This window comes from Apus apus, chromosome 4 (genome assembly GCF_020740795.1).
Source record: "Apus apus isolate bApuApu2 chromosome 4, bApuApu2.pri.cur, whole genome shotgun sequence".
NCBI classification, from domain to species: domain Eukaryota; kingdom Metazoa; phylum Chordata; class Aves; order Apodiformes; family Apodidae; genus Apus; species Apus apus.
Window position 1 is genome coordinate 2,822,668 of NC_067285.1, and position 25,826 is coordinate 2,848,493.

The 25,826-nt window shown below is 40.6% G+C and overlaps 1 protein-coding gene across 2 annotated transcripts in view; it reads right to left on the reverse strand.

Annotated features, from left to right (window-relative positions):
- The window catches only part of DOCK1 (dedicator of cytokinesis 1), a 296,429-nt gene that overhangs the window by 238,726 nt on the left and 31,877 nt on the right, over nt 1-25,826 (reverse strand). Inside the window, exons 6-19 of one of the 2 annotated variants that reach the window (XM_051617678.1) lie at nt 23,757-23,905; nt 20,541-20,676; nt 20,079-20,236; nt 19,431-19,512; nt 18,869-19,004; nt 18,206-18,278; nt 15,609-15,688; nt 13,164-13,289; nt 11,678-11,802; nt 11,284-11,382; nt 10,321-10,393; nt 8,483-8,586; nt 7,845-8,028; nt 2,220-2,317 (exon numbers count right to left, since the gene is read on the reverse strand). In XM_051617678.1, the coding sequence (XP_051473638.1) occupies nt 2,220-2,317; nt 7,845-8,028; nt 8,483-8,586; nt 10,321-10,393; nt 11,284-11,382; nt 11,678-11,802; nt 13,164-13,289; nt 15,609-15,688; nt 18,206-18,278; nt 18,869-19,004; nt 19,431-19,512; nt 20,079-20,236; nt 20,541-20,676; nt 23,757-23,905 (1,623 nt within the window). Of the gene's footprint in view, nt 1-2,219; nt 2,318-7,844; nt 8,029-8,482; nt 8,587-10,320; nt 10,394-11,283; nt 11,383-11,677; nt 11,803-13,163; nt 13,290-15,608; nt 15,752-18,205; nt 18,279-18,868; nt 19,005-19,430; nt 19,513-20,078; nt 20,237-20,540; nt 20,677-23,756; nt 23,906-25,826 lie in introns of both variants that reach the window. The other variant, XM_051617677.1, reaches the window with a different exon arrangement.

A 25,826-nucleotide genomic window follows, 5' to 3' on the forward strand; every position in this document is an offset into this window, starting at 1 on the left:
AGTAAAGGGTGAGATTTTCTCATCTAACATCCAGAGCCATGTATGATGCCAAATTTTTCTGGCCAGTCTCTCACCCATCTTCAGAGTCTTCTCCCTTGCAATAAAGCCTTTGGACTTGAAGCAACCTGGTCTAGTGGGAGGTGTCCCTGCCCATGAAGGGGGGGCTGGAACTAGATGATCTTCAAGGTCCCTTCCAACTCAAAGTCTTCTATGATTCTATGCATTGGGGAAGCGATGGAGAAAGCCTGACTCCCACCTGCCACCCTAACAAATTTTTATCTATGCAATGAGTCTCCTGGATCAAACATGATTCATTTGGACTATCTGCTAAATCCACAGTTAAATCTCAAGAATTAATCTCCATTTAGCAGCTCATTAAACACTGTTGATTGCCAGCTTCCTCAAAACAAGTGAAGAGGGAGCCACAGTTCATGCTACTAATAATCAAGATGGAAAACCAGAAAAGCCAAAATCCTTGCAGCTGGTTTCAGATTTCATTTCTGGGGGAAATGCAGCTCGTGACTTCCATTAATAGAGTTCAAGTTTAAAATCTGTTCACAAGGACTTCATGTAACAGCAAGAATACAGGAGGGAGGTTTTGTTGTATAAAGTGGCAGGAAAACATTTCCCAGGTAGGGAGCTAGTATTTCCAGCCCATTAGTTTACATTCTCATATCCTATATATAGACTCTGCATAAATGGAGTCAGAGCCTCTGTTCAAGGCAGATAACATTTACACTTTCCATACACTGCTGAGGCTCTCAGGCCCAGGATGGGTATCTTGGTTATCTCTACTTAATGATAAATGAACAACAGTAGGCAGAGGGAATTTACTGGAGTTCTAAACAAAATTAAAAAATAGAAACTCTTTAACAGAATATTTGAATATGTTTTATAAAATGCATACTTTTTGTAGGATAGAGAGCCTGTACCATCCATCATATTAAAAAGGACAAAAAAGCTGAGGGAATACAAAGGAACAGTTACCAACTATAGACTATGGAAGTGCAACAGAGCAGTCTACAACAAAAGTTTCTGAACATTGCTGGAACAGATGGATATCAAACAGTGGACTTTGAAAAAAAAGAATAAAATTGGTGAAGAAAGCAACAAACGTTCACTCTTCTGTCCTGTGCATAAATCAAGTTCTGCTCAGATCCCTGTGCAATAGGGAGAAGGGAGCATGACTTCATACGAGTCCTGCAACAGCACAGGGAGGGTGAGCATGTGCCAGCTGGAGAACACACTGATACTGCTTTTACTGGAACCTTCCTTGTGCTGCAGCCTAAAAATCAGCAATCAGGCAGTAACCTGCTCTGTGTGCTCTGGTATCATTTGGAGAAGAGGGAAAATTACAAAGGACAAAACTATGACAATGCTTGGCAGAGGCAAATACCAGTGTCAAGTTTTTAGCTATCTAATGAACCACAAGAACAGCAGGAAGAACCTTCCTGAAAAACAAAGTCATGTGAGATACTGTTTTCACCCTGCTTAATAAAGGACAGCATCAGTAGGCTCAGACGTTTTAAGTTACTTCAAGATGAGGCATTCATTATGCTTCTATTAACTAAATTACAACCCACTGAAGCAAGAAAACACCACTACAGGCCCTTAAGGGACATCTGTCTAAGACATTACATCTTCTGACACTCTTTTAGATTTGATTTTTTACAACATAGTCAATAAAGTCCCGGCCTAATCTTTTACAAAGTTAAATCTCTCTTTACGTAGGTCTCTATCATCATTCAGTGGCCTTGACAAATATAAGTAACTTGGCTCAGCTAAATGTTTTCAGAGGAAATATTTAAACATAGCATCAGCACACAGTAGGACTGTGTTCCACATCCATGTATGGAAAAGACATTTAATATTATCACGAAAAAATTCCAAGATGTTTTCATCTTGCAAAGAAAAATGCCCTTTGCCTTCATGTACCTGTACATAAAAAATTCACCAAAGACCTATAAAAAAACACCCTATATTTTCAGAAAATAGCATTTCATGTGTGTTTTACCAGTACTCAACATCTGAAACACTCTTTGAGGGCAGGGAGAAGGGCATCAGCATCCCTAAGGCTGACAGACACCTGGTTACAACTTAATATGCAAGCCTGTGCAGTAAGGGGCAGTGGTGGGGTGAGAACAAAAAGATAGGAATACTTCAAAATATGTGATTCAGTAAGGTAATGATAACAAATCTATTTTAAAGACATTATTTACCTTCACCACTTCACCACCATCAACCTTCATCAGCTGCTTCAAATTCTGCTGCAACAGGTTGGTGTTCGATCGCCATTTCAGAAGTCCCAAGAGATCAACTAGGAGTAAGAAAAAACAATTCTATCATGCAGGATATTTCTTTTCCCTCACACCCCGTTCCTATATTCAGGACAAAGAGGTTTACTTCCTTAGGTCAGCCGTTTCACTGGACAACAAAGTATTTTCAGTGTGCAGAGACCTAGTACAACACTTCTATCAGGAAACAACTCTGAATGGGTTTCAAACAGCAGCCAGCTTTTGAAATGTCACCATTAAAATCTAGGCCAAGCAAGTCTGATCCCTCAGTTTTAATTTGTTGCACACACCAGTTGTGTGTTTAGAAAAAGATGCCAAAAAGAAATTAGTCAGCCACCAACACAGCCAGATCTACAGGGCCGTGACTCTTCCAGCATCCATGTTTCTACCTTCTTTGCTCTCACTGAATAAATGGAAAAGAAAATGAGGCACAATGCAAGGCAAACAGTTGCAAACTAAAGTTAATTGAGTGGAAAGCTATCTGCGTAGTAACTTACAATGCCCAAATTGCTTGGTTGCTTCCAAGTAATGGAGAACTAGGATACAGATCAGATCCCAAAACAAACCAGCTGCAAACGGTCTCGTCCCAAAATTCTAGTTCCCCCAGTTGTGACTGTGTCACTTCATCATTCACTGATAGGTAAGGAAACACAGAAGGCCAGCTCTCTCTCCTGCAGTAGTCATCAAGGACCACAGAATCCGTTTCCACTGGAAAAAACTTGACATTGGACAAGCCACAACTGGTGACAAGGTTCCCCTGCAAATAAGAACACTAAGAAATACCAACAAACCCCACAGGAGCACCAGTGAAACACACCTGGGTGTTTGCTGACATGTGACCTGAACCCACCACAAACCCAACACCCCAAGCTCATCCTGCCTTAGCCAAACTAGCAACAGGGGGAAATTCCTCCCTGTTCATTAAAAGACAATCTTCAGCACAAACTATCCCTAAGGTATCCTCAGTAGAAGACCCCAAAGAGAGTCAAACAGGAGATCCTGGAGTGTCTACCTTCAGTGTAGCCACTGGGTTACTACTGCACATTACCCACCCCAGCATGGTTAATATTAGGTGAATTCTGCCCCATGGAACTCTGAAACAGTAAGGACAGATGGTTTCTCCCAACCAATACCCCCTTCTTTTTGTCAAACTTTCCAAAAGGCAACAAAATATTTCCCAGGGCACACTTCTGCAGTGTATCCTGGAAATTACATGCAGAGACCCAGAGCAGCTCCTGTACTTTCCCCAAAATCTTTCATTCTAAGCAATAAATTATTATTAGTGGAATGAACTGCAGTTCTTGGGATAGACACCCCCCTGAGCAACACTCAAACAAAGCTTTCTTATCTCTTTGGGAGTAGAAGTTAAGAGTACTTTATTACATCACAGTTCTGAAGAATCCAAGCTCTCCATTTTTATATATTTTTTAATATATCCTACAAGAAAAACTATAGGCTGAAACCAGAATCTCAGAAACTGAACAGAATTTTTTTTTTCTGGAATGAAAAGTACTTCCATGAGTTATCCAAAGTGTTTCATGAATGTTTCCATCAGCTTTCTGCCACTGAACTGGGTTTCAGTCTGACTTCTAAAAAGGCACCAGCTCGACAACAGACATGATTCCAAATAAAAGCCAGACCCCAGACTTGGCATGGCATCATGTGCTGCCCCAAGAAAACAAACCCACGTGTTTTCAGCATGATGACACAGCAAAGGAACACCCATGTGCACAGCAGCATCCAAGCAGTCCAAGTGCCAGAGAAGAAGTTCCAGCACATGGTACAAAGGTGCCTTCAGTGCTACTGCAGGCAGCAACCCCTGCCAGGGAATCCTGCTTTTTTATTAGGTCTAGGTATATGATAATACAGTAAGTAGAATAAAATAGAAATGTAAAACAGTATTTTAACCTACAGTAAATAGTAATTACTGCCTAGTCAGCCTAGATCAAGGGAAAGTTACGTGATCAGGAAGTATCAGAGGAAGCAGACTTGTCAATTCCAAAGACTTAAAACAAACATCCTGCCTGCCAAGTAGCCAACAGCAACTCTGCCTTCAGGTAATTAGTGATTATATTGACTATGTACTAAGACTTGCAGTTACATCTTATTTAGGAATTAGAAGTCAATGGTCTAACTTCTTGGTTATATACTTTCCCTGACCTGCATTTATGCCGAGGTTTCCCTATAGATACCCAGACCTTTCTCACAGCCCAGTCACTGAAGTTAGATACTTCCACTCTACATTTCCATGTGTTCTTTGTAATGATCTTCACTCTAAGCATTTGCTTTTCCATGCTTAATTACTTGTTTTATTTTAATCCTGTTTTAACATCTTAACTTTTATGCCACGGTAACACCTGAATTATTTTTTAAATTTATTTTCAATTTGTGCTAAATGATTAAGTAAAATTCCTCTCAACTATTTTCTGAAGGACAGTCTCTTTGGTTCCTTGAAATCTTGACTCCAGATCAGTAACAGTCACTATTAACTAGAGGCTTGACTCCTTCAGGCAGAAGACACAAAAATACTCTCAACAAGCCTTACAGAAACCCTGGATGCTTCACAACAGCAAAAACACAGGTACAACACTGGACAGCTCTCTGGCTACTGGTCGTCAGGAAAATTGTCCAGCAAGCCCATTAGAGCAATTTCAGGTCTATTCCCATTACCCTGCTAACAAAAGGACATCCACTTTGATAGTCCTACAAGAGACTGGGTGAGATTTCCTATCCACAGGCAGTTTTATGAAGGAGTGCATGTCACTTTTGATGCCATTTTGCCCCTCCTTCTGGATCTCCTGCAATCTCTACCTTCTAGTTGGCAGAAAAAGAAGATTCAAACACCAAAACTGCCCTGCCTGTGCAGGAGAAAGCAGGGCCTCAGTTTGACATAGCTCAACAGGCTAATCAGAAAAAGGCAAACAAAACCAACACACAGCTCTGACTTGGGCATGACCTCAGGAAAGGATTCAAAACCAACCTTACTATCACACAAGGGCCAACACTTCCCACCCCAGACATAACTACTGAGATGCTGTGGTCTGCAAGCTGATATCCCAATACCATACAGGATAGATTTATCACTTCTGACCTTAAAAACCAAACAAAACCGAAGAAAATTGGGGAGGGGGTGGGGGGGAAGCTGTTTGTTCAGCTCATAAAGGACATATTTGTCCCAGTAAATCTTGAGAGCATCATGAAAATAAAGGCATGCACTGCCACAGCCCTGTGGATATAGGAGGAGGAACATTGTCTTCTGCCCTGGCAGAGGAGGAGAATCTGGCCAAGAGACAAAGTGATGATGAAGAGCAACCTCTGATGCCCCCAAGACCTGATCATCTCATTGAGTCCTGAGGCGGTTGGGGGTCTCTTGTTTGTTTTCAGGAGGACTTACGTTGTTACCCTTCCTCAAAATGAAATGCAAAATCTAAGTCAAGGCCAGGCAATGTGTTGCTGTAACACATTCTGCCATAAATCACTAACAACTGCTCAGATGTTAACTAAGCAGATTTTCATACTATCATTTTCTCTCAAACAAAATAGCTGAAGTCTCATCAGTGGCCAAGGTTGCTATTTTGGAGACTTTTCAGATGCTAAGGACATCAATTACTAAGAGAAAAGCAACATTCAGTTCACAGAGAACTGAAGTCAAGCGAGTGTTCAAAGATGTCTGCAACATCAAATACAATGCAGAAAAGAGCTGTGTGATTTATTAACATACTTTCAGAATTGCTAAAAATGTCTCTTAAAGCCAACTCCAAAAGGAGGGTGAAGAAACAGCCATTATGGATGACCAAAAGGAGAAAATTCTGTTTTGGCTCAACATTTTGGTAAATGAGGATAAACATGCATTTTTATTTACTAATGTTTAAGAAAGTTAAAGGAAGAATATCAACCAACAACTTTACAGAAGTTCCAATTAGTTTCAGAAACTATAATTTGAACAGTGCTGCCAATTTTTGGATGAAGAATTATTTCTGAAGGAGGAATTTAATGATAAATTTTTTGTTTTCTTTTTTCTAAATTGCTTAAGGGTAGATGGTGATCTTGTTTAATAATGTCAAAATGCTCTGGAGAAAGAAAAGGCTTTGGCAACATTGAGAAAAAGTTTCCCAGACAATATAATTAACAGTAACATTGAATAAAGATCACAAGTTCAAAGCAAATTGTATTGAAATTAAGCATGAAATAATGCTCAGTCTTGATTTTAACAATAGTTCTGTGAAAGCAACATCAATATATTGATCACTCTGAAATAATCCCAGCTTCTAATAAGCACTAGGAAAGACTGAGGTAAAAAACAAACCCTAATCATATCACACACACAAAGCAGCTCCATTCCCGGTGCTGCTTTCTGGGTCCTACAAAACCCCCCAGACCAGCGTGCCACTGGTGAGCTATGAGCCCATCTTTGCTATGGAATTCCAAATTCACTTCCAAATTCTTTGCTAAACACCCTGTTAGGCTGTAAGGCTGCCGGACTGCAGTGAACCTGATGTGCTCTGCATACAAACACCAGGACATCCTGTAACAGAGATGCCACTGAAAAACCCTGCAAGAAAACTGGAGTTGACTACGAAGTCAAACCAGACCTTCCCGTGGACAGAGGAGCTTGTCACATTAACCTGACAATTCTGTCATTATTCCCACCCACTCTCCCCCCCCATCCTCATCCACGACCTTGACTCCCAGCAGACCTATCTGAACTAAGCTCTCCCTTCTCCTGAGTCATGAAGGAACGATCCCTTTCCCTGGCATGACTCACTCACATCTCCATGACCCACCCACACTCCCGAGTCTACTTCTGGCAGAACAAGGGACTGCTCCATGGCAACAAAGCACAGAAATTACTGAGAGGGCACAGTCTGGAAATGTGAAATATTTGCTTTGCTGGCTGCCATCAGCTCTACTTTCCAAAGCCTTTGGAAGCAGCCAACCAGCAGACAAATACACGTGAAAAACGTATAGAAGGCAAGTTTTAAAAGGAACAAGATATGTCAGCTCCATTCCTGGTACTCTGTGTTCATGTGAGGATGTGGGAACATGAGTGTGACCTTCATGAAACCCATTCTCATGCTCTCATTCTTTCCGCCCAACACGAGAAAACATCAGAGCTTTCTTCAGGCATAAGATATGGATATTGCACCTTGGAAATAACCTAAGAGCTCATTTGGGAGCAGAGCCATGCTATTACCTACTCTTGAAAGTAAACTCATCCTCCTGCTTGGTGCTATTATTCATACCTGCAGAGAAATCAAGTGCCACAGAGCCTGTTTTCACTGTACTGCAATACTCAATGATATGACAAATAATACTCCCATTTAACGTGGGATTCTTCTGTTCTCTTAGAGACATGTACTGCTCTAAAGCAAAACAAAGCCCACGGGCAGAGAAAGGCTGAACAGTCCACACACTAAGTAGATGCTTTTGCTGCACCCAGACAATTTAATCCATGACTTTGTGGCAAACAACCCATCATCCACTCAGAGGAAGGAGGATGAAAAAGGCAGGAACATCAGCACAGGAGCTCCAGCAGTTCTGTGAACTTACCATTCTGGGTCAGCTTTGTTGAACAAACCAGAGTAGAAATCTGGAAAGAGTCTTTGCTGATGGTGCAGCTTCCAAGGTTCTGCATGCTCTTCCCTGTTGCAGAGTGTCCCTTTTCCTCCAATTCTATTTTAGTGGATGGCAGACTTAAATATGTGGAGGCATCCTCCAGCTTCTTTGCTTCTGCCTGCAGTGGCATTTTAAATGCAACATGAAACAATTCTCAAGTATCTAGTAAACAGCCTTGGTAATAATAAGAAAAATATTATCTGCACTGGATTTTCTTAGGTTTGCTCCAGAATTTGAGGCACCCAACTGGTCTTTCACAAGAGTAATTCAGCACTAGCCCATCCACAGATTCGAGTCAAGACGGGATGTTTAAAGGGCTGGAGAAGAAACATTTCCCAGCCATGAAAGCACACATAAAACTCAATAATAAGCACCATCAAAATTAAAACACGCCCAGTAAAACATACTCCAAGTTTAAAAATCAATCTGCCAAATATGCAAACTGCACAGTACTTGTATTTAGTTGCTTGATCTAACAGAGTAATTGTGCAATTCTGTAACAATGATGCCCTGCTGTAGGACTCACACTGAGTCAGCTACTATGGAAAGACTAAAGTATCTCAAAATTCTACCTTGTAAACTATAAGGTCGTGTTCTCCATCTCTCAAAGTTGTTCCATCATATCTCATGAGCTTCACAAATGCTAGGGCAAATATTTTCTCAGATTTATCTTTGGCTGTAACAAAACAAAAGCAGCACAATTAAGTATTAGGTACTAATACAGACAGTCCATCTAATCTCAAAAAACATGGATAACCCATAAACAAATGACAACAGTGAAGATTCTCAGTCAGAAAAAAAGGTACAAGAAACTGGGAGTCTTCTAAACTCAAGGTAGAGCCAAAACCAAGAGAAATAAATGCTTAACAATCTGACCATGGCAGAAGCAACTACCTGCAGAACATTTCTATGCTCTGTGTGATCACTTAGAAAGCTGAATTAAGGCAACTTCTTAAAAACAAAAGAGAAATTTGATGCATTTATAACATTCAGGATTTTGGGGTTAGAAGCTGCAGTGGCAATGTGCTTGGTATCTAGAATAACTATTTAAAGATCAGCACTGAGGATCTCATCAGGGCTCTATCATTTATAAGGGGAATATCAGAACCAAATCAGAAACTGCAACTACAACCACAGATGAAGTGCTTCAGTTTCTGAAAGCTGACCCACACTACAACTAAGATGAACTAGCAAATGCATTTAGTTTGCTCTCATAGTTTAAAACCTCTTATCAAAGAGAAGGAAAAACAAAGCAATGGGGCAAGTAGAAATCATAAAGAAAAACCTGAAGGAAGAAAAACCAACTTGAGATAGCCTGAGCAGCCTGTGAGAAAGCCCTGCAGCTCTAAGGCACAGCCTCCAATTAACATTTAAACCATGGTCAACTTCAATTTGACTGACCACAAAAATATTTCTGAACCTAGCAATTTGTGATGCACAATCACCATTTTGACACTAATGACTCTAATTTTCTGCACATTGTTTTCATTAGCAACTATCATTACCTGAACTAAGTAAATCTTTACTTAATGATCAATTTGCAAAATATACACCTTGAATTAAATAACCCCTAAGGGGTAAGTTACTACACGTGGCAAAGATAAGTGCCCATGAAGATACTGCACATCTTAAATGATATCCAGCAGATACCAAAGGATTAACACTTTTGTCTGTACATTTAGTCTAGAGAAAAAGTTTCTGCTGCAGTTTTTGGAAGGCTTTCCTATCAAGTGAGACAGCCCCTGTAACCACTCTATGGAATGAACATCATCACAAGAAAGGCCAGGCCCCAAACTTAGCTACAAAACAACTGCTGACAAACGGAAGATGCCTGGTGTCTCCATCCGATCCTCAACAGCTCAAAGCAACTCAGCTGACACCAACATTCCAGGGAAGCAGAAGAAAACCACAAGCTCTCAAATATCTTTTAGACCAATGTTACTTCAAAACAACCACAAGTCAGTCTGAGAACCAGAAGCAGAAGCCAAGTTCCTAATTCCTTTAAGTCTTCAATTACTGAGGCCAAGCCCATTATAAACTCTTATGTTTCACACACAGGGTTATTAAATATCTTTACAACTCCCGATCCACCTACATTTAAGATACACAATACAACAACCTTGTCAGTTGCTAACTGAAAGCTTTAGTCACTAGCCCTTTTATCTGACTTGGAGAAATAACTGGGCAGGAATAGGAAAATTGAATGCTGATGGGTAAGAGTGAGGAAGATGCAAAAGAAAGAAGAAGCCAAGATGCTAACATAAAATAAGCAGATTAAAAAATCCTTATCTCTGTACTAAAAAAAAGTCATTACAATAGTCAGTTACAGATTAGGAATGTTTTGCCTGTTTCAGCAGATTTTGGCACCAGATACTGACAAGCCCCATAAGGAAAAGGCTGAATTACTCACAGTCCTGTGATGATCTGTGGCGGAACGTGAACCTTAAGTGACTGCGGTTCACATCCTCAATGGGGATTGCCACCTGCAATGGGGGTGTGGGGGAAGAGGACAAAGGAAAACAGTCAGCAGAGCATCTTCAACTGTCAGCAGGCACCACCAAACCCAATCTAAACATCTTTCAACAAGCTTAATGCAAGTACCAGCTTCATTTTGCCACAGAAGAGCACAAAAGGGCAGATCCCCCTGGAAAATCACAATGGTGTGGGGCGTAGCTGTGTCCCTTCTCAGTATATAGGTACTGCCCCCACTGACTAAACTAGACAGATTATATTTTATAAAGCTAACATCAGCCTCCTTTGTATCAATAAAGCCTGGCTTTTCAGCTAAAATATTACTACCCAAGCAAATTCAGCAAGCTTAAAGCACTAATCAGCCAGAATCCAAAAGACTCATGAATTCAACACCACGGCAATTTTGTTTGCATAGAATCCCAGACTGGTTTTGGTTAGAAGGGACCTTCAAGATCATCCAGTTCCAACCCCCTGCATGGGCAGGGACACCTCCCACCAGACCAGGTTACTCCAAGCCCCATCCAGCCTGGCCTCAAACACTTCAAAGGACAAGGCATCCACAACTTGGCTGGCCAACCTGGGCCAGTGTCTCACCACCCTCATAGTGAAGAATCTAACCTTCATATCCCAGTTCTTTAGGTCAGATTCATTGAAACAGAATAAATCAATCCCAAACACATGTTGGAGTGCCCCCATAAGTTTTTTGACCAAAAGGATTAAATAAAATTAATTATGCAAGCAAAGTCAAGTCTATTTTTGAGGAGTCTCCAAAAGCCTTCCTGAGTTGAGCCAAGGATCACAAGCACTGAACTTCCTTAGTTTTGTTTCTCAAGGCTCCCCACTAAAACCTATATTAATTGCATATAAACCCACACAGAAGATAATGTAACAGTTTAAATACCTTTACAGTCTCAAACCAGCGAGGCTGCTTCACTTGGTAATATATTACTGACTTGTACTCTGAGATGGCTTCATCACCAGCACCAGGGAAAATAACGTTCTTGAAAACACAAAGAGAAACATCTATGTCTATCTTAAACTTCACTTTTTCACTCAAACAAAAAGCAGTGGAATAGGTCAAAATGAGACAAAATGGCCCATGCTCAAAGCTCCTGATGAAATGAGTATCAAAGTGCATGCACTGATACAGCAGGATTTATTTAGTTATAACAAAGGAGAGGATTTTGTTGTAAATAAAAACAGGGACTTAGGCTGACAAAGATAAAGTTGAAAAGGCTTAAGCAGACATGTAACAAAAATTTAAAAAAAACCCCACACATCAAACACTTTAATACCTCTAATCTTTTGCCATCTTCATCATAAACAGATACTGTCACTTCTACATTCTTTGCTGTTGTCTTACTGCCTTTGTCAAAGTCCCCCTGCACCAGCGTCACGTAGATGTCGTTGCGAACGTCCCCTGAAAGACAAGGCAAAGCACCAAGTTCTTACTAGTTCTACCACCTGTACCTGTTGATCTGTGAAACCAAGGATGCACAGAGAAAAGGACCAGCACATTTCAGTAAGGAAATCATAACATGGCAAAACATTTAGAAGCCACAGTTGCTTGAACATTCAAACCTAGTAGCACTGAAAAGAGCTGGCTAGCTCAAATTGTGCTCAGACTTGTAAAGTCTCAGCTCTCAACTCAGTGCAGCAACTTGAATCCAAGAAACACAAAATCAAGCCTATCACAGCATCATTAAGAGTACATCCCATTATCACTCAAAAACCACCTCAGCTGCTTTTTTTAATACAACTTTTCCTTCTTAATTCAAAAGGATTGATTTCAACACAGTCATTAATTTATCCCATATACAGGTATTTTGCAATTTAAAAATATTAAAACAATCTACAGAGGTCTTTTTAACTCATTAAGTGGGGAAGTGATCTGATGCTTTTGCTGCTTGGGGGCTACAGGAGAGGGTTGTATGTGTCTTTGTGTCTTAAAATGGTCCTCAGCTACTCCCCAGTTCAATTGAAATTTGGGAAACAACTTGTGGAAATATCATTTGCAGTCATTTAATGAGGCAGATGCTTTATGAGCCAACATGGGGTGATAGCAAACAGAGGTGCTGAGGCACTGACACTGTGCTGGACATGGAGTGAAACATCTGACTAACACAGAAATGACAGGGAGAGCTGGAGCTGGGATGTTTTTTGGAAATACCTAGTGGATTCTCTGGAGTCCAGCAATCCAAGAAGGACACTGCAGGGTTTTTTTCTGTAGTCTGTTGCTTATGGAAGTTTTTATTTCAAGAAGCACTGTGGTTTTGGGGTTGGTTTTTTGTAAACAACAGAACTGAACATCCACTGAATATAGGTATTAAAAAAAGGCATCACAGCTTTCTTTCACATATACAATCCAAACTCAGTACAAACCCTAAGAGACTTACACAGCTCTAAATCAAGCTTGTTCCTCAGGAAAACCTTTCTGGTTTGGATTCATCACAGGATGCAAGTTTAACATATACCCTTACTAGGGAGAAAATATGAAGCATTTACTTTGGATACATTTTTCTTCACTGGAGAAAGAGGAGCATCTCCACTGTCAATGTGACACCACGTGGTTTGGGGGGAGCTGTTAGTTTTATTTATTGATGCAGCACATTTGGATCACCAAAGCAGTTTATTTTCAATGAGAAAATCCTTTGATCATCCATTCTTTCTGATGCACACTATACCCCAAAATCATCTTTTTCCCCAAAAAAGCTGACATACAGAGATATTTAAAGAACGTTAAATTTTAACAAAGCAGCATTAATTCACACAAGGGCTTACCAGGCATAATAATCTCAGGAAACCCCATTTTCCGAGCCACAGCTGTTGACCTGTCCACTAAGTGTGGAAACTCTTTCCTAATCTGATGGATATCTCCTGGAAGAAGTTTCAAAGTCACCCACAAACCTGTTGTGCAAAAATCACAATTATTAAACCAGTGGGTTTTTTTTCCAGTTACTTGAGATTTCTTTTTATACTTTCTAAAATCTAAGAAAGTACATTAAGGTAATTGAAATGTGTATTTTTTTGTAAATAAAGAGCAAAGTATTTTAAAACACCCAAAAAATCCCACTGCTTCAAGCAGAAACATAAGGTCAGCACATCTAAGTATGTCAGATTATATCAGACCTTCTGGAAAACTGTTTAAAATCCCCACCCTGACTGGCTTGAGAAACTGGAAATCTGTACAAGACAAGGATTCAGGCCTTTATATCATGCACTTTACAGCAGTATTATCTAGAAGGCATCTTGGTAGGGAGGAGGCAGGTCTTCAAAAGCAATGCACCAGGTCCCCATACACTGACTTACTAAAGGTAAAATTTTTATTCACAGTCTAAAAACTTCAATCCAACAGGACTCCATTTGGAAGAACAACAGGTGAGCCAGCCCCTACAGCAGACTGGAAGGAGGAAAACACTTGGTTATCAGCTGGACCTGCTGAAGTCTGGCCTGTGACAGAGGAAGCAACCCTGCTGTGCCCTGGGCACAAAGCCAGAAGAATCCCACCTCCTCACAGAACTGCCCTTCTCTTTTCACTGAACTCTTCTTGTGGAAATAGTTATTAAGACATTAGCAGAACTGCCTCAAGCTTGTATCTTATCCTTTGAACTCTCACAAGTTCTTTCTAATGAAATGTTTATCTTCCACAAGAAGAAAGAGAAGTAGGAACACTGATTTGAATAGAGAAACTTGTGTATTACAACCAACATCAAGATGCCAAGAGCAAACATGTACCCTGAATTGATTCATCACCACCACCCCCCTAAGTTGTTTTTACTGCACTGAGCAAAAAGCAATCTACAGCATCAGCTTTACACAGCTGATATTTTTCTCTTCAGTAGCAGAAGCAGCCACTAAGAAGCTGCTGCTTGCCAACTAACATCAGGCACACTTGCTGCAAGACACCAAAGCAGGGAGGAAAAAAAAATTAAGAAGTCTTACACACCTGGTAAAGTGACTGGCAATCAAGTTTAAGCAAGAAATAATTACAGCAATTTGCAGAAGAAAATTCCAAAATTAAAATCTGTAAAAAATATCCTAAAAATGCTCACGTCTAAACCAAATTGTGGGTTATCCTGTTACACACACAATTAGCTAGGTATTTGTTGTGTATACATTTGGCAGCTCTCTTTGCTACCAAAATGTCCTACAAAAGGCTATTTGCTGACTTGTTGCCAGAGATGGTTCCAGCTGCTAGGTCATTAAACAGTAACTGTACCTACACTGGCTGGCTAAGCTACAAATCTTAATCCTTTTCTGTCTGCTTGGGTGCCTTTCTTAGGGAAAGAACTCAGAATGAATCTAAGGAGCTGAAAATGTTTCCTCCTTTCCAATACACATCAGCCACAGGCAAAAACTGGGGGTGAAAGGAGATCTAAGATTTCCTTTTTAGCTAATGGATCGTAATTTTTACAAGTTTATTTACAAGATTTTGATTTGCTATTAATTAGTAAAAATCAACAAACAAGTATTTTTTCAGCAAAAAAATGTAATTTTCCCTGGGTTTATTCATCAGACACCCCCTAAAATTGATCCAGGTATTCACATTCCAGTGTGTGCTGGAAACACCCTGCCCTGACCTTGCACAACACTGACTCTGTATACACAGACACACAAAAAACCCCAAGCTTTTGGGGTTGTTCTTTTTATGAAACTCTGGAAGCTTGCTCAGCTTCAGGCCAGCAGAGTCAGGAGTGGTAACACGAGCAGCCTGTAAGAGAAGGTGTCAGGGGGCTGCCCTGCTCTGCCTCCATCCTTTCCCCTCCCAGCTCCAGTGGGAGAAATGCCTCGGTCTTCTGGAGAGGGAGCCAAATGCTGCAAGTGCAACTGCCAAGCAGGAAAATAAGGAAGGGAAGGAAGGGAAGATCAGTCCCTTCAACATGAGGAGGCCAAAGTCAGAAGCTCAAGGGCACAAGAGCCAACTCCCCAGCACAGAAATACAAAGATGTCCAAGTGATGGACAATGCAGAGAAGGGGTGAACAATCTCTGGAGTTCACACGGGGCAAAGGGGAAAGGTGTGGGCTGGGGGAACAGCAGAACGAGCCCTGCAGGATGGAGGAGAGGTGGAACAAACAGTGCAAACACATTTTATGTTCCCAAACAGCAATGAGCAAGGGAAGGTAATATAATGCACGCTTGATTCCAAGATTAACCTCATCACATCCTGCAAATCAAGCGAGGAGCAGTTTTTAGGCACACGGGTGTATAAAAAGAACAGTACCTACCCTGACCCTTGTGGTTAACTTCTTTAGCAGCAATCACTTTGTTTATAACAGTCTGAAGGAAATCATTCTCCCCTGCCACCCTGGGTGAAAAACGGGATGATATGTTCAGCTGCTTGTGTCGAATGGCGTCATCCAACGCTAGCCTGGAGGATGCACATGACGACCAACACCAGGAAACAAAGGGTCACAGAAAACCAGAAGTCACAGTAACAAGGGAACACAAAAGATCATATCATAGTTGTGACAAAGAGTATTTATTAGTTGACGCAAGACAAAGGACAGGAAAGGTAACAAGAAAGACAGAGGAAGATCATTAATCGGAAGAACGCTGCTCTACCCCAGCCAAGCGCACGCCTGGGTTGCTACTGCATGCACAGGCCCCAGCGACACTCGGTGAGGAGAGGAAGGACACCTCCCACCTGAGAACCCCCTGCTAAGCAGTGAAAACCTACACAGGCAGTTTTCTCTTTAATACATAGAGCAGACCGGCCCTGCAACACCTCCTGTCACTCTACAGGTGAAGCAGCAGTGCATCCCACCTGAAGAAAAAGCTACCGCCAACCTCACAGAAACGGCACAGGAGAGAGGCAGATAATCCAAACGTTCTGTTAAACTTGATGAAGAAATGAAGGGATGGAAACTATAAATAAACAGCAGCATTAGGTGTCATTTAAAGTCAACTTGCCAAGTGCTTTTGACAGCCATTGTGCTGGTGGCCAGTGAAGGAACACAAACAAACAGAGATGTGGAAACAGAACTGCATGTGGCACAACAGAAGCAAAAGCGTGGAATGAGAAGAAAAATGTGGCTCAGATATAGAGCGTAAGCCTATGTTGGAAATAATGACACCAGTATTCATTGCCTGTTCCCCAATTGCTCATATTGTTTGCAATACACTTCTTCAGAGGAATGTTTTAATTTAGGCGGAAAAAATAAATAAATCACACTGTACATTTTTTTCAAAAAGCTGATCTATGTGTACAGAAAAAATAAATCAGTGTTAATGGAGCAGAAACCTAGATGTTCCATTAGCATCCACTTTGATGCACAAAGATTCATTTTCACTGCATCCTTCCACACTCACTGAAAAATAAGCTTGCTATTGTTTACAACACAATGAACCTGCCATGAATGCACCCTTGCCTAAAAAACCCCTGTTCTAGTAGAAAAACTGAATTGTATTTCTGATTTTCGCACGAACACCCTACCCTGCTGCCTGCAGCAAAACTGTTCAGCCACTCCCTGGAGCACCTCCAGACCTTCCAAGCCCTCTCAAGAGCCCTACCTTTTCAAACCACAGGGGCTTCCTGAATTAAGCCTATTTTCCAAAATAAAGTGAATTGGAGATTAGATTATTTAGGCTTTTTTAAAAAAAATCTATATTATCAAAACCCTCTGAATATCCATTGGCAGATTAATCAAGGAATTTGGTTAAAGAAGTATAGTTTGTGGTTTTGAAGAGATGCCAGTCTAACATGGCACAGAATGGGAAAACTAAGTTTTCATATTTTGTGCACCTTTATTTTACTTATCCCTTCTACCTTTCCCCACTTTATGGAATAAAAAAAGCCCACTATGAACTATGGACAAACCAAAGTATTTGCCACACATTCTTTCTGTTAATAAGCTTTTACTGCTGAAAGCACTTCCTACGCATATATTCATAAAAATTCAGGCCATTAAACCCATTTTTCTTAACACGATTTTGTGGCTTGAAGTCAAAAATCATCTTTGATAGTATCTTAAAATTCATGTATGTCCATCCTTTAAAGGATATCAATTCCATATTTGCTATTAGCTAATTTAATTACTGTAAAACAGTATCTGTCAAACTCCATGTCAGCAACCTTAGAGTCATTGTGGGAAGGTTTGCAGCTTTAGATGACTAAAAATAAGACCAAGGTAGGAGACTGGTCCCCTTGATGCTGGGAACCAGCTCAAACAGGTATGTGCAGCAGCAACATCCTCTCCCTTATCATCCAACCAAAACACCTAAGGTTTCTGCTAAAACTCATGTGATAAAGCTGAATTATAAGAAGATATTGCAGGAGGTTTATGAAGCCATCCTTAAAATTCTCAGCTTTTGTTAGTACTCCAGTTACAGTGGCCTCTAATATTAAATTATACCTGCTACCAAAATGAAGATAAATATTATTATTTACTGATTTCATAGAAGTCACCTGCAGGGGATGTTGGCAATGCTGCTGGTCTTGATCAGCCTCAGGCAGAGCTAAACCAGCAATGTTCTGATTTTAAGCATTTCACCCCTTACACCTTAGCACCCTGACATCTTGAAAGAAGAAGTAAGCAAGACTGCAAACCTGGGAATGCTTGCTTTCATCTCAAGACATGAAAAAAGAAGTGTCTGGGGTTATCACTATTATAATTAAAGGAAAATTATCTGGAAAAAAATACAAGTACTACTCAAGATAAAATATCACACTGAAATAAGTTAACTTCAGAATATCTACAGAAGACTCTTCCAAAAGTTTAAAATGTTTGTGGGTGGTTTTGTTTGGTTTATTCTTTTTTAAAATGAAAGTTAAAATCTTAATTCTTTCAACTTCTGCTTGCTCTTTAAGCTGTTCCCTACTTACGGCTGAAATGGGATGAAGTGCTGCTTGTCCTCATCATCAACCTTTCCGTTAATTATGTCAGTAACATCCATTACTGAAAAGAAAAACAAAGTGTGCTGAATTAAGTGATCAACGTGGGAAGAGGGGTACTGGGGGAATGCTAGAATCATAGAATCCCATCATTAAGGTTGGAAAAGACCTCTAAGATCATCAAGTCCAACCATCAACCCAACACCACCATGCCATCTAAACCATGCCCCCAAGTGCCACATCTGCAAGCATGTTGAACGCCTACAGGGATGGTGACTCCACCACCTCCCTGGGCAACTCATTCCAATGCTTGACCACTTTCTCATCAAAAATGTTTTCCTGCCATCCAAGCTAAGGGACTAGGGAACCAATCAGTGGGATAGGAGAAGCAATGACGACTCAGAAGAGGGATGGAGTTATCAACTGTGCAACTCCAGATGTTTCCTGTAGAACATCATCACCCTGCAAATAACCTTTGGCACCTCTAGGCAAAACGTGAGTCCTGACAGCTGCAGTGAACTCTACAACACAGCAATCCAATTAACCTGGACCCAGGAGCAATTCTGAGTTACACAGCTCCGTGGGGGTTTCACACACCCAACTGGCTATGCCAGGACCCAACTCGACCTAGAGAGAGCCAGGGCACAGAGTTACCTGCTACTCCAAAGGGGCGCCGCAGCCCTGAGGTCAGCTTCCTGGTGTTGTTGTCCCTCAGCTCCATCCTGCCCACTCGCACAATCTGACACACGAAACTGATTTTCTCTCTTTTCAGGTCTTTGCTGCCCAGGTCCTAGAAACATTTTTTTGGGGTTACTTTACACTAATTGAATATCAGGTCCCATTTTAGTAGGCAGGTTTGCTTCTCAGAACACACCTTTGCCATGCCAGTCTCTAGCACCAGGACAAATCGTTCTCAGAGTACAGGGATTTTTGTAACAGCATTTAAAAGTCTTGACTGCCATATAAATTAATTTCTTAGGAGGCCAAATAATTTCTAGTAACTTAAAACTTCAAAGACCCAACTTTGGTTTAGCCAGGTGTCAAGAACATCTGGCAGTCACATATGAGAAACATCCTATGTGAGCCCTCCTCAGGATCACCACCTGCAGAGGTAACTTCACACTGTTTGCATGAAGATCATCCCATTCCTCAGTTATTCACAAGCTGTGGAACAACTGCTTAAAGACCTGCCAGCTGAACCAGTGCCCACACTTACAGTGAATACTGCTCGAAGGTTATGCAATCTGTCTATGTCTTTGGGGAGTCCACAGCTTGACCAACGCACCAAGTAGTTTTCACTGAAAGAACAATAATTGAGGACTATTTGTTTCAATGGCTTCCTTTAACACAAGCACATGAAAGCAACTTCAGAATTTGCAGAAAACTGTTTTAAACCCAATCTACTTATCCTAAAAAAAAAAAATAGTGCTTATTTAGTGGAAAGCTGATATATACCCTTGGTGTATATAGTTTACAAAAAGAAAGCAATCCCTCAGGAACAAAGTGCAAGAACTTGTTTAAGGAAGCAGGGGATGGAGACATCCAGCTCCCAGATTTAGAGCCAAGGCTGTGTCAGGGCACACAGCCTTGCAGGGCTGTTCACATCTCACTTGGACTCTGCCCTCGGGGAGCCACAGGCACAGCAGGATGAGGAACAATTCAACCCTGAAATGTCCCCCAGGTGAAGGGACTTCCCTGATGCTGTGCAGACCATTACCAAGTGCTGCTGCACTGTTGCTTCCCAGGTGACCCTGTCCTAAGCACTTCACAGGAATTTAACTTCCATAAACCCTCTCATCCTGCAAAACTACCTCTCTACTCTGAGTAAGCACAGATTAGGGAGTACACTCAGGAGTAAACCAACCTGATGAATTTTGATTCCAGTGGATCATAGAGAGACATCAGGACTTCAGCATCTTCTCCTATTTTACAGACTACATTTTTTAAATTTACAAATAAAGCAAATGAAGGAGTGGCAGCAAACTTGGCTTGTCTGTTGATATCAATATTCTGCTTCTGAGACTGGAATTAAAGAACAGAAAAAACTTCAATTTAACTTTGCTGAGCAAATATCCAACCACTATAAAACTTTCCTAAAAGTTTTCAGACAGAAGAGGGGTTTTCTGTCAAGTGTCTAACTCCAGTGATCTTAGTTTATATTAGGATTTACACAGGTTGCCTAACACATACAAGTTCTTACCAAACGTTTAAGCCTAGTAACTCTTCATAATCGTATCCAATTCTTAATTACCAATGCTAAAAATAACAGTCACCTGGTTAATTAAAAGTCTTATGTCTCCAAAGGAAAAGCTACAGTACATCTTACTTTTTCCTCCTGTAGCCTCTCTTCAACTTGCTTAGAAGCAATTTCATGTGCCCTGAAAAGACTGATGGTGCTGGTCTGCTCTGGGTCCAAAATGTTGCCATCTTCATCTCTAACGACCAGATCTAAATCCAGAATTCTAAACAAATAAAAACAACAACAACATGCTTGTGAATTAACAGTGCTCACATAAGTGCTTGAAGAACACCTGCCAAGTGTTTAACATTGAAGTCATGTACACCTGACATATGATGAAAAAGCATTATTTGATCACAATCAAACAATTTAACATGTCACCAGAGATAACCCCAGAGATATCCATCCCTGGCTGGAAGTCTCTCTTTCCCACAGCACAGGAAGAATCAATGTAAATTAAATAGCACAACAGCTGGGGAAGTAATTTCTTAAGCAACTAAATTTGCAAGAGACTGTCTCATCCTCTGATTCATCTGACAGTTTGAACAAGCAACCACTACAGTCGCACCACATGCAAACTTGGTCAGTTCATTTTGTCCCACTCCACATTCTCCTCCAAACCATACCCATGTTTTAGCAGAAACCTACAGGACACAAGAAGGCATAAATTGTTTCCCTTTATGTAAAGCAGCAGCCAGATTTCTGTCAGCAAAGTGCTAAGGTCCATTAGTATCTTCTGTAGAGAGGAAGGTTTCTGCTATAATCAAATCCAGTCTTAGGCAAGATTTTTCACATTTTTCCATGTTATTACAGTGTTGGCAGCAGAACCAAGGATTAAAACATCAGGTCTATGCTGATCTGCATGTCTCTACCTATGTGCCCTAAGGCTGATCACCTCACCTCTGCTTCTATACATATAGCCCTTAATTTCTTCTTCTCCCTCTGCAGTCACCTCTCATGATGAAGCTGCAGTAACTTTGGTTTTGAAATATGTTCATCAATAAGCTTAAATCAAACCTGAAGAGTCTAATAAGCCACACAGAGATCTGTGGTTTATCTGAGAATAAGCCCCCTTCAGACATAACCCACAAGGACTTGAAAAGAAGAGGAGCTGTGGCAGATGAAGACGTGTTTAAGGTACTTAGAGGATCACTCCTCACCCTTCCCTGACTAGAGAGAAACCTGGGGGTGTTAAACACAGCCAATTAACTGCACTGCCTTAATTCAAAGGTGGACAAACATCACTCGTGCAGGCAGCAGCTTATTAGCAAACATCTCCTAAAATCTACTCTGGAACTGGCCTAAGTCATCTTAAAGGTCTCTTAAGCACCCCTGGAACTCCAAGCTCCCAGATTAATTTTCTAGTGAAAAAAATGGTTTCACCATTGAAACCAAACATGAAAGCAGGCAAAATCTTATTGCTCCCCCCTACTACTGTTTCCTAGACAGCAGCCACAGCAGCAGATACATCCACTGACCACTTGTATCATAACCACCAGCAGAGTCCTTCTGCAGGGGAAAAGATCCATCACTCAGCCTGCTACACACCAGCAGGACAGGAACCTTTGCACAGGCTGTCAAATACACAGAAGTAAACACTCCTTTGATTCAACTTCTTTTGTTTTATCCTTTAACTTGCAAATGATGCTTGGAAAAACACTGACACTTTTTCCCAAATGCTCCAGTTACAGATTTTCTGCAGCTGAATAAAAAAGACACGTTTACACAACACAATTACCTGACCCAATTTCAGAAAAATACTAAAAAAAAAATGGTCTCATGAATTTGTATTTTACTTCCTCATATTTTGACAACATGCAGTGAAACTGTTGTTTTTATATATAGAAAAAAATCTTATTTACAAATCAGTATTTCACAAAACAGAAGTTAGTCTATGATTAGATCAGAAAACATTTATGAAATGCATAATGAATTCTTTCTGTCTGGATATTGAAATAATCATTTGTGCTTATTTTAGACAAAAGTGAATGTATGACTACATTAGAAACATATGGTATCTTTCAGTTGTGAGTATTTACTCAGAAGTTCCAATTCACTTCCCTCCTGCACTCCACAGAGAATGTTCTGATCACTTAATTAGTCCATCAGAACGTTATGAATACAGAGCACAGCACAAGATGTTCCATTGTATTTGAAGGCTGAGCATCTGGAGGTTATTCAGAGTAACTTTAACCAACTCCTTAGCCAGATGGTAAAATACAGTAGCCAAACAAATATCAACAACATCTGGTTAATTGTCTGCTGAGGTACAACACTCCATATCTTGAATTATAAATGCTAATTACCGACTGAATGCAGTCACTGATGATTATTTTTAATTATTTTTTTAAATCACAGCTTTTGCTGCTAAAGTGCATGAACAGAAATACTGCAAATTTGGCAGTCCTTAAGGAATAAAACACCAAGAGCTGAAATCTGAGGAGTTATTTACATCACAAAGGATTTAAAGGCTGGCTGCTGAAAACTTTGCCAGTCCCCAGGTGCACAGTACTACACCATCTCTCAGTATTCAAAACACTGCTTCAAATAATTTCCTGATCAAGGAGTGAGATGGGTTCTCATTTTCAATCAAAAACTGGAAAGTAGTAACTACATAGACAATTTGTAACCCAAAATCTGTACTTTAGAAAATTTCCTTACATCCAGACCACTGTTTGGAGAGTTAATAAACTACTAATGTATCCAACCTATGCAACCTAGATAGCTTTTTGTGGTAGGTATTTCCTTCCCAATCTCCATTCTCTCCTGTTAAACAGATACTTTCTTAGATTAAATCTGTCTGTTAATCTTCAGGTACAAGCTGGATACTATATAAGCAGAGGCACAATGAGCTAAACTCTGCTTTTGAGCCAAATCCTTCAACATGACATTACAGTGAAGTGACTTGAGGGCACACACAGCTGGTGGTGTTGAGAAGGCAGTAACTGTCTACGCTTCCAAAGCAAGCAGAGTTTAAATTCTACTTTGATTGCAGACAATACTTGCAGTTTTCAACTGACCTGATGAGTTACAACTTCATAGCAGTATAGCAGTATCAAGTTGATAACAGCATCAAGCAAGTGAGAGTTCCATATGGATTCCAGGTTACATATTGTCATTTGTATTATAAAGAGGCTGTATCAACTTCATTCTTCATCTTGCTACAACAGGACTGTTAATACACTATTACATCTCCATAAATAGAGGAATAAAATTCCTGCAAGCAGTCATCTGCAGCTGATATGCATCACACCAGCTGATTTGGTTTTAAGCAGGTACACTTAGAAAATATTGCTCACAAACCTGTTGCCATAATCAATTTTGGCAGTCACTTTCTTTTTCAGCTCTTTGAGCTCATCTTGGGGTAGGGTCCCAGAGAGTATTTGAGATCTCCACTCAATAAGATCATAGATCATGTGCCGTACACTGCGAAACATATCCCTGTTATCCTGCTGTTGGGAGGAAAAAGATGGGGAACAGTTAGCTCTGAAGTCTCCTGAACAGCTTTTAAATACATATAACAAACTAAAATTATACAACAGGAATTCCTATATAGAGAGTAAGAATCTACAGTTAGCTCTAAAACAGAAGCTGTTCTGTAGCACAGAACACTGAATACAGGGAGTCTTACACTCTGCTATAGGTATGTAAAATAAGTGTAAATGCTTGAGTTTGTTTCCTTAAAACCCAGGTCCTACTGTTTTCAGAACGATCAATTTAAGGGAAAGATACTCTCTTCATGGCTCACGGAGTGACTTCATTCAATAACCCCTACACTAGTAGAGCAGGACTAAAAATGGTGCATTTAACAGCAAGAGGCTGGAGTTCTGCAATACTCCATCTGCAGCACAGAATCCTTTCCCTCCTAGTTAAACCTTCAGAATAACACTTTCAGACTCCTCTGTGTGCAAAGCCAAGCACATCCATATCTTACAAGGCCACAGGTAACACAGGAAGGGAAATGAAAAGCCAGGAAAGCAATAAACCTTCTAGGACGTTGAAAACCTTCATTGTTTATAGGAGCTGGAGCTGCGGCTGCTGAACAGGGCACAGCAGCACACACACACTCCCCCTGGCAGCACTCAGCTGAACTAGGGCAGGGGAAGATAGAACTCCAGATTTCTTACGAAGGAAGATGCTTTTCCAGAGCATCTTATATGCATGTCCACACACACTTGCATTCAGAGACTAAAGATCAAACCTTTAACCACAAAACAGAAGGTTTAAGCTGTGGACAGGGCACACACTCAAGCTTAGCACCAACTGAACAGAACAAGGGCCTTGTTTTTCTTGTGAAAGGTAACATTGAGATAAAGAGGACACAGAGGCCCTGAATGCTTTGATCTAACCCAGAAACAGCCTCTCTTACTGTCTTCATAACCCTCAAAACCTAAACCACTAGTTCAATATGCTCTTCAAAAGAATACACCTTCCTAAACACCCTACATCGATGAATTATTCAGGCTACACGAAGCTATCTTTCATCCAGGCTACACCCAGGCCTTTTTGAATGGAAAGCACTGGAATAATTAAATAATTCAAGTAAAATTCTTTGCTTGATATAAAAGACAACAAAAAACCTGCAGAAGGTGCAAGAAAAGGGTACCATGACTCACAGACCGGGAAAAAATACCTGTGAAACTTTAAGCTTTCAGTCTGTTCAGATTATCAAAAAACTGACTTGATTATAGTGTGAGAACCTTCACAGGGAGAAAATACCCATTATTAAAAGCTCTTTAATGTAGCAGAGAAAGACACAACAGGCATATGTGGCTGGAAGCTAAACACAGACAGATCCAAATGGGAAAGAGGTTCATGACTTTGGATGCTGCAGACAATCAAACTACAGAGATGAAGGACACACCACGTCCTCTGCTATCTGCAAATCAAAACTGAATACCTATTCCAGCACAAAGTACAAACTGGATAAAGGCATAAATGTGGTCTGTCAATGACTTTTGATAGGCAAGATATGGACAACATGGAATACCTCTCTAGTCTACAGACTGACCAGTCTGTAAACAGCTCCAGTAAACCAAGTCTCTCTTGGCAAGGCAATCCCAGTGTACCAATGCTGTCTGGCAGTTGATGGTATGCAATTAATCTAATGGATACCCTTGAGATTCCAACTATAAACAAAGTCATCCAAGGATCTATCTACTTAGAGCAGAGCTGTAACAGGGACCAGAGCCCTGAGCTGAGGCCACTGGTAGCATCACATTTTACCTGCTCTTGAATTCAAAGCTGTCAGGAAAGCCCTGTGGTCTTGTTTGCCTGTTCATGTGCCTTCAGGGAAGGCAATGCATGACAAATGAGATGCAGTTCAAACAAGTGATTCCCAGACCAGGAGAATTCTATAATTTCCTAAAAGTT